Source organism: Balaenoptera musculus, chromosome 1, assembly GCF_009873245.2.
Source record: "Balaenoptera musculus isolate JJ_BM4_2016_0621 chromosome 1, mBalMus1.pri.v3, whole genome shotgun sequence".
NCBI classification, from domain to species: Eukaryota; Metazoa; Chordata; class Mammalia; order Artiodactyla; family Balaenopteridae; genus Balaenoptera; species Balaenoptera musculus.
The window spans coordinates 42,864,470-42,880,744 of NC_045785.1; the positions used below are offsets into that span (position 1 = coordinate 42,864,470).

The 16,275-nt window shown below is 35.9% G+C and overlaps 1 protein-coding gene across 3 annotated transcripts in view; it reads right to left on the minus strand.

Moving 5' to 3' along the window:
* The window catches only part of EPS15 (epidermal growth factor receptor pathway substrate 15), a 171,970-nt gene that overhangs the window by 66,220 nt on the left and 89,475 nt on the right, over positions 1–16,275 (minus strand). For all 3 annotated transcript variants that reach the window (XM_036862610.1, XM_036862600.1, XM_036862620.1), the window contains exon 13: positions 8,105–8,177. In XM_036862610.1, the coding sequence (XP_036718505.1) occupies positions 8,105–8,177 (73 nt within the window). The remainder of the gene's footprint in view (positions 1–8,104; positions 8,178–16,275) is intronic.

A 16,275-nucleotide genomic window follows, 5' to 3' on the forward strand; every position in this document is an offset into this window, starting at 1 on the left:
TGGCGCAGCCAAAAGGTTTAAAAAATTTTTTTTAATAATAAAATTTCCATTATATGGAAATAATCTTTATTGATTTAGCATGTCACTGTGGCATATATCTTTCTCATGCTTTTAAACTTATGAATTTTTTTTTTTTACATTTATATTATATTCTATTCTTACTCTTCAGGAAGGTATAGTAACAGCTTCACTTTAATGCAGTAGCTTGAAAAACTACAGTGGTTTGAAAAATTCTCATAATTCAATTATAAAATATTTTGAAAGCATGCCACCTGCAGATCTAAAGTAATTTTATATTTGGGAAAACAATCCACTGTCAATACTCTGTTCATAAAATTATTATATGGTTTATATATAATGACATGCTGATCCAAAAAGCATTTTTTAAGAAATGCTTAATAGGAATAGGAAAAATATGTTACTTATTCCCATCTTCAAATATCCTAGTCTACTTTCCTACCCTCTCCCAAACCCTGAAGAAAAATCTTGGACTTCACATCACTAATAATACCTAGTCTTTATAAATAGGTGTAATTATGATGTCTCTACTTACATTGTAAGTACAATTAAGAAAAATAAAATTTGCCTTAAAAGGGTCACGTAATGTAAGAAAATGTCTAGGACATAATGCTAATTTTTAAAAGTTGAATACAGGGACTTCCCTGGTGGCGCAGTGGTTAAGAATCCGTCTGCCAAGGCAGGGGACATGGGTTCCATCCCTGGTCCTGGAAGATCCCACATGCCGTGGAACAACTAAGCCCATGCGCCACAACTACTGAGCCTGCGCTCTAGAGCCCGCGAGCCACGACTACTGAAGCTCGCACACTCTAGGGCCCATGGCAACTACTGAATCCCGTGCACCTAGAGCCCGTGCTCCGCAACAAGAGAAGCCACTGCAGGAGAAGCCCGTGCACCGCAACGATGAGTTGCTCCCGCTCGCCATAACTAGAGAAAGCCCGTGCACAGCAACGAAGACCCAACGCAGCCAAAAAATAAAAAATAATAAAAATTAAAAGTTGAATACAAAGGCATATACAGTATAATGGCAAATAAATATAAAGCCATTTATATACATTCATAGAAAGTATAGCAAATGGTTAACAATGGCTCTCCCTGGAATGTGAAATTGTACGGTTTCTTTCTTTTTATATTTTTCTCTATTTTACATGATTACTAGGGACCCATATTACTTTTATAATCATAAAATGTCAAGTTTGCAGTTTTTTAAGTATCACATACCTCTCATGGTTTCATACCAATATAAAAATATTCTGATGTAACTGAATTTTTATATACGAACTACCAATAGTGGGATTGATGCTGGTTTCCTTTAATAAAATGAACCAGACTTCAAAACTTGCATTTTTAGAGAGTCACTTTAAACGCACCCCTAGAAGAAAAGTTTATGCAAGAGGAAAGGGAATAAACAAGCCAGTATAATATTTACTCATTCTTGCCCTTTCTCTTCCAAAGAGCAAACACATTCACTCAAATTTCCCAACCTCACTTCCTAGCTATGGTAAAAATCCACATAGTAACACAAAAATACAGGCCTTAAGCGAAAGGTTACTGAGAAACTACCTCACATTAGTGACATATTTTAAGCTGGATAGATGTCCATATTAAAATTAATTATAATTAATGTTTCTCCATGTCTCATCTAAATATGAAAAAGATCTCTAAAAAAAATTCCAACATTAATCCACACACACAAAGGTCTTCTTTTTCAGTAAGCAAACTTAGTAAACTGCACAAAATCAAAATGAACAGATGCAAACATACACGTGAACAAGAATAAGAATCAAACTTCACTGTAAAATTACTTGGTTAAGACTACCACCATTGTAATGCATTTTCACAACAATTTCAATATCCAAATATACTTAGCTATTTTATTTTGGTACAGATTTGCTTATCCTGAGACTAAGTAAAGGCAACAGATGTACATCTCCCTCCCTGCCCCCACCTCCTGCCCACCCTTGACTAGGGCAGCAGCAGGTTCTCTTAGCAAACAGTGTCTTCCACTAAACTAGGATAACTTTCTTTTAATCTTAAGGTAGCCCTTTGGGAAAATCCTCTCCTGAATTAGTGCACAACCTCAGTTACTATCAAATGCCATCTCATCAAGTGAGTGACTAAAGACATTTGCAGATGCCTTCCTAGTTATGCTCTATTTTCCATGATCACGCTCTACTTGCTCACTTGTGTCATCAACAACAAAAGAAAAGAGGATAGCAGCAACTAGAAAATGGCAAGGATAAAGTGAACAAGACTACTGTAATGCGTTGCCAAGGTCTGTTTTAGAAAAATACCAAAGCAAGCCACATCCAAGGTTCCTCATCCAGGAATGAAGGGATCCTTGAACTGGGATCTTGGCTTTATTTTAAAATAAATTTCAAAAAAATAATAAAAATAAAAATAAATTTCAAGGAAAGTGTCCTATTTTCTAGAAATCACATAAGTTAAAGAAAATGATAAATTTGTCCCCATTCCCCCATATCCCCTCAAGTGCTACGGGGGGTAGTGGAAATAAAATTTAAACAAATACATAAAAATTCTCAGCTATATTTAAGAATAAAATAATTCATTTTAGCAACCCAAGTCAGTTGTACAACTAAAGAGGTAAATCTATGAAACATGAATACATTTGTATCTGTTTCATATAAATACAGAGTAAAAAATAAACAACAGGACACTAATTTATGAATAAAACTTAAAAAAAATCCTAAACCATATATACAGTATATCTATACTTGTACACTAGTATATCCATACTTGAAGAATTATTAAAAAGAACAAAGGCAATTTGAAGTATTTTGGTAATCTTACAGAAAATGCTATTTAATTGATTAAAAAAAAATTCTACAGACTAATCCAAAACTAGAAATAATCAGGTACATTCATTACGTTGGCCTAATTCTCAAAATGGAAGTTATAGGAATATTCTCTCTTCTTTTAAAAATTTATTTATTTTTGGCTGTGCTGGGTCTTCGTTGTTGCGCATAGGCTTTCTCTAGTTGGGGCGAGCAGGGGCTACTCTTCATTGCGGTGTGTTCTCATTGCGGTGGCTTCTCTTGTTGTGGAGCATGGGCTCTAGGCACGTGGGCTTCAGCAGTTGTGGCACATGGGCTCAGTAGTTGTGGCTCACGGGCTCTAGAGTGCAGGCTCAGTAGTTGTGGCGCATGGGCTTAGTTGCTCCGCGGCATGTGGGATCTTCCCGGACCAGGGCTCGAACCCGTGTCCCCTGCATTGGCAGGACGATTCTTAACCACTGCACCACCAGGGAAGCCCCTAGGAATATTCTTCATATAAAAAAGTATCAACTATAGAGCAAGATGTTTAAGTCAAAGACCAGAAAGGAAGTCTATTAAACTAGGGTAGATGTTAGAAAACCCTACTAACAGCCTGCCTTTATTTCTCAATCATATGCTTCTCAGCATGTTCTAAGAACATTATCACCAGGAAAAGAATGTTGAGCTCATGTATCTAATTTTATTTCTACCCAAAATAAGTCATCCTTCTTCATCTAGGGGAAAAAAATATGGGCAATTACTATGAACTACTAAATCTTTACTGATAAAGTTTAAATAATTGGGAGCTTCTCTCTCATGAAGGTAGTATGAACAATATGGAAATGTCTGACTCTTCACGATACCAACTGTGCTCCCAATCCATTCTGCCTGTGGTTTCTGGGTGTGTGTTGCCCTATTTTTAATTTCATGCACAAAATGGAAGTTCATTCATTTCTACTGTCAATATCTTCCTTAAATTTACCTCCATCTAAGAATATATTACCATACATGGTGAAAGATAAGATCCAAGGTACAATTTCTAAGCTTAAGGAGCTCACAATATAAGCTATAAGATATTGCAATCTATATACATACACATTAAAATAGTATGATAAGGTAACGTACTGAGCGTGCCATATAAGTGTATACACACTCCTCTGGGAGTTCCAACACAGGAAAGACAGGTATAGACTGAAGGGACAGAGATGAGAAAGTTTAGAAAAGTGGTGAGTTTGAGCTGGACTTTAAGGCATGGGTAGAATTCACATAAGCAGGGGGGGTAAGGAACACTCTAGATTGCAACAACAAAAGGTATAAGGGTGGGAATAAAAAAGAGCATGTGTATGGCGCACAGTTCCGAAGCAGGCAATCAAAAAATAAGTAATACAAGAGGATGGCCTATAATTTTTTTTCCAATTCCAATATATCCATGAGGATGACATCCTCCCATTATTAACAGTAGCAGTGGGCAGCAATGAAGATTTTCACATCTGAGAGTCATAACTAAAATTGGTTGAGGAAGAAAGGCAGGAGGAGGATGGAGTAAGCACTTACATCTGACGTCAAAATTTCAGATGTTAGGTGATAGGGGCGGCAGTAGTGAGAAAGAAAAACACTGACAGAAACAGGAAAGTTCAAAACTTGAAGCCAATTTTTTTCAACAACATGAGACTCATTTTAGATATACTGGCTTTGAAATGATAAACCTCAAAATGCCTAACTGGAGATGTCAGACTGGCACTCAAGAGAACTGAGGGCTTGACAAATATTTGTGAGTTATCAGCACATGGATGACAGGGGGTATGGAAAAGGGAGGAAAGAGGGGGTCGGAGTGTGTCCGTCAGTCCCTGGCAAAGGCAACAGAAGCAAAAGGTCAAAGAGGTAGGGCTATGAATATCTAGGAGAATGCAACCCAAGAAATCAGTAACCAATGTAGGAAGGACCAATGGATTTGGCCTTAAGATTATTCTTGGTCCAGGGGAGATAAATTAAGCACAATGGTATGGGTGAACAGGAAACTAAGTAGGGTTACTGAAAAGCTAGGAAGGGGGAAAAGGGCCACACAAAGAAACAACAATAGAGAAAAACAGGCTGGCAGCTAAAGTGACAGCAACAACAACAACAAAAAAGGTATTTTCAAATTGGTTAGTCCTATATGCAGATAGCCATGTGAAGATAGAAGTCAGAGAAGAAAGAGCATGATGATGAAGGGAGAGTAACAAAGAGATGACAGTAAGGTATAGAATACTACTACTAATTAGAACATATACTGAACGCTTACCTTATGCCAATCACTCTGAGGCACTTTACCTGCATTATATCATTTTATTCTAACAGCAAACTCTGTTTGGTATTTTTATTATCTCATGTTACAGAAGAGAAAACTAATGTGTAGAGTGGTTGAATTTCTTCCTTAGGATCTCAAACCTTGGAAGAGCCAGAACCAGGAACTGAAATAAGTTTGTCTGATACCAAGTCATTTCCTATAAACTTCTATGCAAAACTGAAAAGCATACATATGAGAGGGTGAATTCCTAAATATCTGTTGACTACCCTGAAGAAAATTTTTAATAAAACTGTACATATGCAGTTTAAGGTAGGAAAGAATGTGGGTCTACCTTCTCCCTGTAACAACAACAAAAAGCTCAAACCATAAACATTTGAGATAGAACATCCTTTTACAGTTTCCCCTCCTTGGATCATTTTGGGCCTAATTTCTCCATGGAACTTGACAAACTAGCAGTGTATATCATATGAGTTAAGTGATCATCTCATGACATAAAATAGGAAGTTAATCGCTGGTTTGCTCTTTAAGAAAAAAGTCTTGAACTGTAAGTTTTCAAGATGGTAATTCATGGGAATACACACAGGAAACAAACATGTAGAAATTAATTATGTAGCAGATTTTCTAATTTAACTGAATTAGGAAGACTATATAAATGCTAAAAAAAAACAACTAATCTTTTGGCACTTTGGTCACATCTAAAGAGGCTTTGAAAGTTTGGTTTCTGTGCTTGAGATATGAGCTCATATAATCACTATCTGTGACTTTATACATATGGAGAAAAGCAAGAATACTCAGAAAAGCCAAGTTTGGATTAGGCAGAAAGACATTTATTGATGGTCAATATTCCCTTCATGTCTTCATTTTGGCATTATTCATTAGCACCTACATTAGAAAGCGGGGTCAGAAAGAAGCAGTGAAGTTCTTTGATTCTGATAGTTATTAATAAGCTCTAGTAAACTGCCTTTTGCCAGAGAAATTAGAAAATAAGCATTAGGAGTTCAAGTTAGTTACAGATCTGAATTATTCATGTTATTCCTAGTCTGTGCCTCATTACCAATGGCTAAATCAGAGTTAACTCAATAGGTAATACAATATACTTGTTACCATTTTCAGGTAAGTTGTCTTGCTCCAGAAAATTGAAAATAATCACTAAAATGAAAAGTTTTAATTACTTGTAGATGTCAATTATCCATGTTATTCTTAATCTAGTATCTCATTACCATGGACAATACAACACCTGTACTGGGGTGGAATGAGTAATGAATCTACTAATGCAAACCTTTAATCCTATGTTTTTTTTTCAATGAACTTGCATGCTCAACCATTAGAACTTGGCCTATACTAACCACGCTCCAAGATATCTTTTATTTACAGCACCTTATGCAAAAAAATTCAACAATTTAGACTTCCTCTGCCAAGCACGCATTTTGGATTCAGCAAAGCTTAAGAATTAACATATACCTTACTATCACCACTAAGTAAAAGAAGGACAAGCATATAACAAAGCAATTTTGACTGATAATAAAACTTCTATAAATATAAGAAATCAAATATTCGAGGGGAGCCGATTTAGCCTGAAAAGAACAATGTAAATTTTAGTGTTCTCCCAAAGCGGCTATTTAAAATTCACATCCTCAAAAGATGCAATAGTGAAAAACCATAGATAGATGTACACAAATTTAAAAAATTGTCTACTGCAAAAACCTTTGTACTTTGAAACGTTATCTAGCTAAATTTAGAAGCTGTCCAATATTACATCAGTAACTATATCTATAGCTTCAAATTGAGAAAACTTTTGAGATTATTTTATCTTCCATTCTTAAGCTATTTTCAGCAATAACTGCTTAAAGTCTATGACTCTTTTGCATTTAAGAAGCTCAAAAATTGCACAAAAATAATGTAATTGAGGTAACCATTCCATATCTCACTACCACAAAGAGAAATATATTAGTGATGACCTCTTAACTTTGTATCACCTTTAAGAAAATTCCAGTATAATAAGTACAATAATAGAATCAACTTCTAATAAGAAGTCTCTCTCTCTGGCTTCTTCCTCAGACCCTCAGTAAATCATTCTCCCCACCCTAGCATGGTCCACCTGTCAGACAATCTCTGGTGAATGTGCTACATTAAAACAAAATAATGGATCTAACAATTTTAGAGCTTTTGCCCATTTCAAACTATCAGGACAAGGAAATCCAACATACAAGTAACATGTTAAGAAATGCCCATCCATGAGCTCTTACTGGCAACTGCTACCAGTGCTTCGACATCCAACCTCCTGTATGTGCTGGTCTGGCATTTAAGAAACGGTGCTCCAATAACATGATCACATGCATTGCTTACTGCTCTAAATGAAACACTGCCCAATTTTCTGTATTTTTAATGTTTGAAATACCTCTTTTGCGTCATTTCCCAATCAGAAACTGAAGTTTTATTGTCTTTTCTATTTGTAAAATGAAGCTACTTAGCACTTAGTGAAAATGAATTAAATCTCTTTATGCCAAAGTTTAAGATATCCTGGCTACTAAGCAACTTATAAAATACTATTGTAAATTGTTCCATATCATTTCCCACCCTATCATTATGAGAGACAGTCCTTTAAAATACTAGGTCTCCTAGCTAACAAAATCTCACACCCATGAAAAAGCAATCTGCGTTTTCATGGTGATGATGATGATCTCACATCTTCAGTTTTATTAGCGTAATAATATTTATATCATAAGTCATTCAAACTTACCTTTAAGGATATAATATGCAGATAAATATCATCTTAAAATACCTTTAAAGCTAGAAATTTACACTGAAAAAATACTGCTTGATCATTGTAGTGTAATCTTTGCAGGCCAGAATTAGGAGAAAAATAATCATTTTGCAAAAGATAAAGATTTATATCACATAAATAATAGGCATTCCCTTGACCTACTCATCAACACCACAACCATCACATAGTAAACGACCCCATACATTTAAAATGAATCCTCCTAAATCAGATATGGAATACTGAATTTTACAGTTCACATACCTGAACCTCGCTTGTTCTCTGTTTAATAGTATCTTCTTTCTCCTTAAGGTCCTGTTCCACATTATTCTTTTCCCTAGAAGACCAGCAAACAATGCAAGAATATTTGAGAACATCAGCTACAGCCGGTATGGTTATCCATCCTCCTAATCCTGAATCGTTTTTTAAATACATAGTGAAACATTCAATTTTTAAATGAAGGGCAGATTTTTCTACCCTCTTTTAATTATTTATGCAACAGAAATCAATATAAGCTCTGTTTGTAAAAAAAAAAAAAATCGCTTTCTCACTAAAATGTGGTGAAGAGAGAATAGATTAAAAAAGGAAGAGGAGAAAAATAATCAATGAAACACTCAGGTTTCACTGATCTCACTGTTGCTATGGAAATGCTGCCCAATGAAAATTGCTGGTGAAAAAAAGGAGGAGTTGCATCAGCTCTGAAGCTTAACCCTTAAGTATCACTGTCAAATAAAATGAAAATGGCTAATAGAAACAGTCAACAATATTAGGGAAAAGGACATTTACTGAAGTGTTAATTTCCTCTTAAATCTCACTTGTGTGCACCAATTTTAGAATGAAACAACAGAGAAAATAGAAAAAGACTGTCAATACACAGGCCATTTGCTCTATTAAATACCACATCTGCTCAAAAGCTATTTTAGGACCACCCATAAATACCAATTGATCAAATATATAAGACAATGTACACTAAGTAAAAAAAGAATCACATCAGCATTTATCTCTTTCTACTCTTCAGGTCAAACGTGTTAGGATCCACTTTTAGTTTGAAACATCATTATCTAAAGTCTTATATGCTTCCATCAGAGCTGGATTCCTAATGAGTGAATCTTAAGCAACCTTAGATTCAGAATTACAAAACAGAGTTATTTTTTTTTGACATAATAAATTTAAATGCCCGTCTGTACTGAAATCTACCCACCCCACCCCGACTCCTTTCACTTTCTTTTTCCACAAAATGAGAGGAAAAAGCCATAGATTTCTGCAGCAATACATTTTCGGGGTGGGGGAAAGGTAAAAGGCGGCAATAAGAAGGGAGGATGCCATTCAGTAAGTCCTCCAGATTAGTACTGCAGAGTTTCTTCTTAGAGCTTCATGACTATATTTCAGTTTCATCCCAGACATAACCCAAACAGAGGCTCAGCCTCCATTAAGCTGAGGCATAAAGTAAAGTGAGAAAATTACACCATAGGAGATACTTAAGGGACAAGTACATGCTACATTTATATTTCTCACCTTTTTTGAGGTGAGATTTTAAATGTAGACAAAAATCAACTGTTTCGGATATGCAGGTGCAATGCACTTAAGATTTATATGGGAGGAAAAAAAGCACAATAATAAAGCTATTTGTATACTGTTACTTTTAAATACTTGAGATGGCCAAGGAGCTCACTAACCGTTTGTCAGATGGGGCAAAATGTGGGTCAAGATGTCAGTGGAGATTTTAAACATTCTCTTACCATGTGAGTCACTGTTGCAGCCCGTTACTCCCATACCTCAATCTACTTATTAAGCAAAGCTCATTCCCCACTTCCAATCCTTATAAAATTAGATAAAACTGAACACTAGAAAAGCACAGGAAGAAACATCTAAATATGCTCCACAGATTCTGCAAGTGCAATCTTGGAAATCTTTTCCTTCCTCCTTATGGGAGCAGGAGAGTGCTTTCAGTCCTGCCGCAGCAGGTCAAGGATGAGTCACATGAAACACCAGCCTCCTCCCTTCATCCCAAATCCTCAGGCATTCCACACTAGGTCAATATCAGCTCAGCTCCTACTTTCTGACAGTAGATAATGACAAAAACAGAAGACGCAACATGGTATCATAGACCAAAACTGCACACACTAATGTGCATGTTTGTATTCAGTCCTTTCTTGCTCCCCTGTTAACTGCTGTCACTGTGTCTGCTCAGAAGATAAAGTGCGCATGCAGGAAAACAGGGCTGCAAGAAGGCCGCGAGCTGACTTAACACAGCCAAGACACAAGAATGGGAGAGCAAAAGAAGGAAGCTCACTTAGTGAAAAAAGAAAACAGATTACAAAGGACACTCAGCTCTAACCTGCAAACAGTCTATGTTTGGCTAAAATGGTTATTATTTTTCACTCTGCAGATGCTGATATCTCTACCATCTTAAGATTTGTAAGGTGAAATGTACAAGATATCAAGTAATTAAGAAAAAAGCAGGCTTTGAGCCTATGCTATGGTTTTGTTTTACTCATAATATTAATACTACTTAGAATTTTAAATAATATTGATGGAGTAATTTTTAAATTTGTTAAAAGGAATTATGGGGTACAAGACAGTTTATAAAACATTGATCTTGTCTTAATAATCAAAATAATTGCTGTCTACTTTTAGAAACTTATTTTATGACTTTCAAAGCATAAGACTTGGAGTAAAATATAGTCCAGAATTCAAATACTGGTTTCATCACAGGTCATCTTTGTTAAATCACTGTAGCAACAGCTATTTGTTCTGGTTGAGCCTCCCTTCTCCTAGTACTCAGCAATCTTTCTTTTAGGAGACTGCTCCTCTCTCCCTATTATCTTTCTACCCATATAGTTCAAGTAGAAAATGCCATCTTTTTACAGACTCAGACTCTCTGAGTAATAACTGGCCAGAGATTAGCTCCTGACCAAAGTTTAACCAGTCACAGCTTCCCACCTCATAATAACAGGAATTACCTCAATATTGGGCCCAAGATCAAAGCCAAGGTGGTTAAAATCTTTATCAAGGATGCCTTTATTTGGAATTAATGGAAAACCACTATTACCACTACCATATCTACTACTACTACTACTAACAATAACAATTATTGAAACTAGAACTTATTAAGTATTTACTACATGATAGGTGTTATGTGATAAGAACTTTACATGGATTATTTCATTCATTCTTAAGAAAAATCATTCCTGTGAAATGATGAAGATGGGCAAATATAGGTCTAGATGTTGTTGGCATTTGCTGTCTCTGTCTAAAGAACAATAAAATTTTCATACAAAGAAGCAGAGGTGAAAGGCAGGAGACAGAGAATTTGGAAGGGCTTAAGCCCTGGCTATCACCCTCTGTGATAGTTAATTTTATGTACTAACTTGGCTAGGCCATGGTACCCAAATATTTGGTCAAACACCAGTCTGGATGTTGCTACAGAGGTATTTTTAAAGATAAAATTAACATTTAAATCAGCAGACTTTGAGTAAAGTAGATACCCTCCATAGTGTGGCGGGTCTTACCCAATAGTTTAAGGCCTTAAGAGAAAAAAACTGAGACTTCCCCAAGGAAGAGGCAATTCTATTTCCAAACTGTCTTCAGACTTGAGCTGCAACATGAACTTTTACCTGAGTCTCCAGCTTATCATCCTGTTCTAGAGATTTTAGACTTGCCAGCTCCACAACTGTGTGAGCTAATTTCTTAAAGTAAATTGAAGGTAATATCTACTTTACATATCATACACAAAGATTGTTGTGAGGAGTAAAAATGAGAATACACAACGGTACCCAATATATCCCTATGCAACTTTAAAACCTAAGTATTGATTTAACAAACAAATACTGAACTCTACTACATACCTGTCACTGTGCTGTACTTTAGTGATACAAAAAACCAATGAGACAGACACTTTCCATTAAGTGTATGTGAGGGGTTGGGAAGGAGAACATAAAAAGATAACTGCAATGAAGGGTACTGGGTGCTACAACAGGTAAGTACAAGGTGCTGTGGGAACACAGAAGATGGGTACCTGACTCTGGAGAGGGTCTAAACAGGCTTCCTTGGTGTCAGTGAAGGCAAGATTATGGAATTGCAAAAATAAGCTGTGCAGACAGTAAGTGGTATATTTATCATATGGTATTTCAAAAGAAATTATTCCAGCCTGGCAATGCTTTGTGACAGAGAACCTTGAAGACTCAGTTAAGGTGAGACTTCAGTTAAGCCTTGAAGGAAAGAATCAATGTTGGGTAGAAAAATGGCATTTCAAATGCAAGGGAGAGCTTATGCAAGAAAGCAAAAAGGATGTCAGCACAATGGCAGACTAAGAGGTAAACCAAGAAGAAAACTTCCCAAATTTGATGAAATACACACGTCTATAACCCAAGAAGCTCAACGAACGCCAAGCAGGAAAACCCAAAGAAACTCACACTGACACAATTATAATCAAATTGTTGAAAGACAAAGACAGAATTTTGAAAGCAATAAGAAAGGAAAGACTTTTCATGTACATGGGATCAAAAATAAGGTTATCATTGGATTTCTCAGCAAAAACCTTGAAGGCTGGAAGGCAGTGGGATGACATATTTAAAATGCTGAAATAAAAAAGAAACTGTCAACTGAAAATACTCTATCTGGAAAAACTGTCCTTCAAAAATGAGGGAGAAATTAAGATATTCCCAGATAAACAAAAGCTGAGGATTTCATTACCATTAGACTTGTGCTATAAGAGATGCTAAAGGGAGTCCTTCAGATTGAAATGAAAGGAGGCTACTAGACAGTAACTTGAAGCCATACGAAGGTATAAAGATCTCCAGTAAAGGTAGATACATGGACAAAACCAAAAACTAGTACTGTTGTAATTTTGCTTTACAACTCCCCTTTATATTTTCTGTAAGATTTAAAAGACAAATGCATAAAAAATAATTATAAAGCTATGTTAGTGGATATATGATGTATAAAGATGTAATTTATGACATCAACAACATAAAGTGGAAGGGACAGAATTTACAGAAGTAGGATTTTGTATACCATCGAAGTTAAGTTGATATCAAGTCCAATTAAATCATTCAGTTTGGGATGATAAAATTCTGGAGATGAACAGTGGTGACAGCTGTGTAACAACGTAAATACACCTACGCCACTGATCTGTATGCTTAAAAATGGCTAAAATGGTCAACTTTATGCTACGTATATTTTACCACAGTGAAAAAATTAATGAAAAAGAAAGCACAGAGGTGAGAAAATTCTAGACAGCAGACTAATTTATCTAAGATGGAGGGTTTATGTGTGGTAAATAAAGCTGGAATGGTAGATCAGGGTAAGATTATAAAAGAACTTCAGTACTGGGTAAAGACACACAGACTTTTAATTCACTGGCAATGGGAGTCCCTAAAGATTTCTGAGCTGTGCTTTTTTGAACTCTGAATGGCATTATTTAACAACATAGCTCTTCTTTCTCTGCTGGCTTCTGCTCTGTGGGGGAAGAGAGGAAGCAGAGGCTCTTATTACTGAGAAAGCTGATGACAATTGCTAGAAAGGCAATAGAACACTCTGACTCTGCTTATCTTGGGAACTGTCAGAAGTCTTGAGCTAGATTAGAGTAACAACTACAGACAGTTGATAAGAAAATTCTGGCATGTAATTCAAACCAGTCTGAAAGTTAGATGGTCTTTCACTCTAAGAATTCATATTTAGTTGATAAAAACTTAAGTTAAAGTTTGAGAGTAAAGACATTGATTTGTACCTTAACTTTTTAATTTCTCTTTGCCTTAAATATATAATCATTATATAACTATATATTATTTCATTCTTTCAACAAACAGCTATTGAGTATCTACTACATGCCAAAAAAGATTAAACCAGGGCCCCTACTTACAGCTTGCTGGGAAAACAAACATAGCCATTAATTATAAAACTGTTAAGATAACTGCTATAGGGACTTCCCTGGTGGCGCAGTGGTTAAGAATCCGCCTGCCAATGCAGGGGACACGGGTTCGATCCCTGGTCCGGGAAGATCCCACATGCCGCAGAGCAACTAAGCCTGTGTGCCACAACTACTGAAGCCCGTGCGCCTAGAGCCTGAGCACCGCAACAAAGAGCAGCCCCCGCTTGCCACAACTAGAGAAAGCCTGTGCGCAGCAATGAAGACTCAACGCAGCCAAAAATAAATTAATTAATTTTAAAAAATATTGTAACAAATTCAATAAAGACTTTAAAGAAAAAAAAGATAATTGCTATAAAAGTTTAAGTGCATTCTAAACTTCCTAGTTCTAAGAGGCTGGCTTTTTAAATGAGCTTTAGTTTCGAAAAAAAAAAGTCCAAATATATTCATGGGCATAAACTGTTGAAAGCCTAACTGGAATCAGGAGAAAACACAAACTTTGGGGTGTGGCTCACATGACCACTGCCATGTCAGTGGCAGAATCCAAAATTAGATATTTCACTTTTTAAAAGGAGAAATGAAAGTTTATTTTGCAAACCCTAAATAATTAATTTATTCTACTTATCTAGCGGACAAATGAGATGAAAAAACTCTAAGAAAAGAAATGTAAGACTAGAACTTGGTTTTCGTAATTTAAATAAAAGGGATAATAAAGTTGATAGGGATGACTAATTTATATTATATCTAGAAATACTTCGGCACAATTCCTACCACACAATAAGTGCTTAGTAAATGTCAGCCATCATCATCATCATCATCATCACACAATTTACTAGTATAAAAGTAGAACATATACTGGCTTTTTGGAAAGTTGCAATCAAGCATCCAGAGTGATGGCAGTTAGGACTTAAGTATGTTGGTAGAGACTGACTCCTAAATCCTTCAGGAGCTGAAATTTCTTGGTAGATATTTTTGTTTCCCAAAGACAAACTGAAACACATTCTAAAAAGTATTGCTCTCTTAAAAGAGGTAAGTGTCCCTTAATAAGCTACCAGTGCCACAAAATAATAGAAGCAAATAAAACGTAATTTTTATAGAAAACAACTGATACAGACCAAAGCGGTCCAAGAGAAATATGACAGACATGTAATCTTAAATGATCAAATAGCTATATATTAAAAAGAAACAAGTGAAATTTATTTTAATATGTTTTATTTAATCCAAGATATCCAAAATATTTACATTCTTCTTTTGAAATCCAGTATATTTTATACTAGTAGCACATCTTAATTTGGATTAGCCATATTTCAAGTGCTCAATAGCCACAGGTGGCTAGTGGCTGCTGTATTAGCACAGACTCAGACTTGAGCAAGGAGGGTTTCAAATAAGGGAAGTCTCCCTAAGCAGAGGTTTTAAATGATGAGCCATGTACTTTATGTGAAAACGAATTAAGGTGCCTCCTCACTACCAAAAACAAACGCATACTACAATGTAGAGCTTCGATTACTCAATCAGTAACGCCATTGCTGAGGCAGTCACAATTGAGACCTTCTAGTATCAGTACCACAGGGCCAGAAACAGATCATGTTGGATTTTATAAGCAAAAGAATTCCAGATTCGACAGTATAAGCAATGCTCTCTCCAGAGCTAATGTTTTCTCACAGTATTTGAACTAAACTAAACCAAAAACATAATTAAAAAAAAATTCAAACCATATGCTAACATTGCCTGAAATAGTTTTTAAAAAATCAGTTCTTATATACGATTGAGGTAGAGATCTATATATTTAGGAACCCAGATTCTGGCTGCCCAGCTACACAGTTCCAGTCTCCAACTAGGGAAGAGAGTGCTCATTCAGCTATTCCAACCAATGTCTGCTGAGCACCTTTCAGTGAATGCTGTGCTCTAAGTGCTGAGCTAGGTGTTGGGGATGATGATGATGATTACTAACATGCATTGAGAATTTACCATGTTCCAGGAACTGTACTAGGCATTTTACATGGGATTATTCATATTTCTATTTTACAGATGAAGAAACTGAGGCACAGACAGTTAGGTAACTTGTCTAAGTCACGTCAGGAATCAAACCAGGCAATCTGGTTACAACGCCCATGCTCTGAAATACTACTACACTATACTGCCTAATCAGAAATTTTAAGAGACAGTTGGTACTATCACACAGAGCTCAGAGACTACTGGGGAAAGAAATATAATTCAGTATTGTAATTGTTTGGAGAGAAGGATATTGAGTGTTCTCTGAGCTGAAGTGGCTATCAAGGAAAACTTCTTAGAAAACTTGTCCATTCCTCATCTGAAAAATCAGAATAAAACTGCTTACCCTTCAGCCGTGTTGCAAGAATTGAATAAGAGAATTTATATAAAGCAGGAATAGCACAATGCCAAATAACTATTATTGTAATCATCTATCCTGTTTACTGGCCCAAGACCAGGATAACAAACTGGCCTGACAGGATGTAGCTTTTACTTCCTGATGTTCTTGCTAACAGGACAGAAGACAGGAAGGAAGTAGAAGCTGGTAGAAGACAAATAAATATTAACTCCTGCC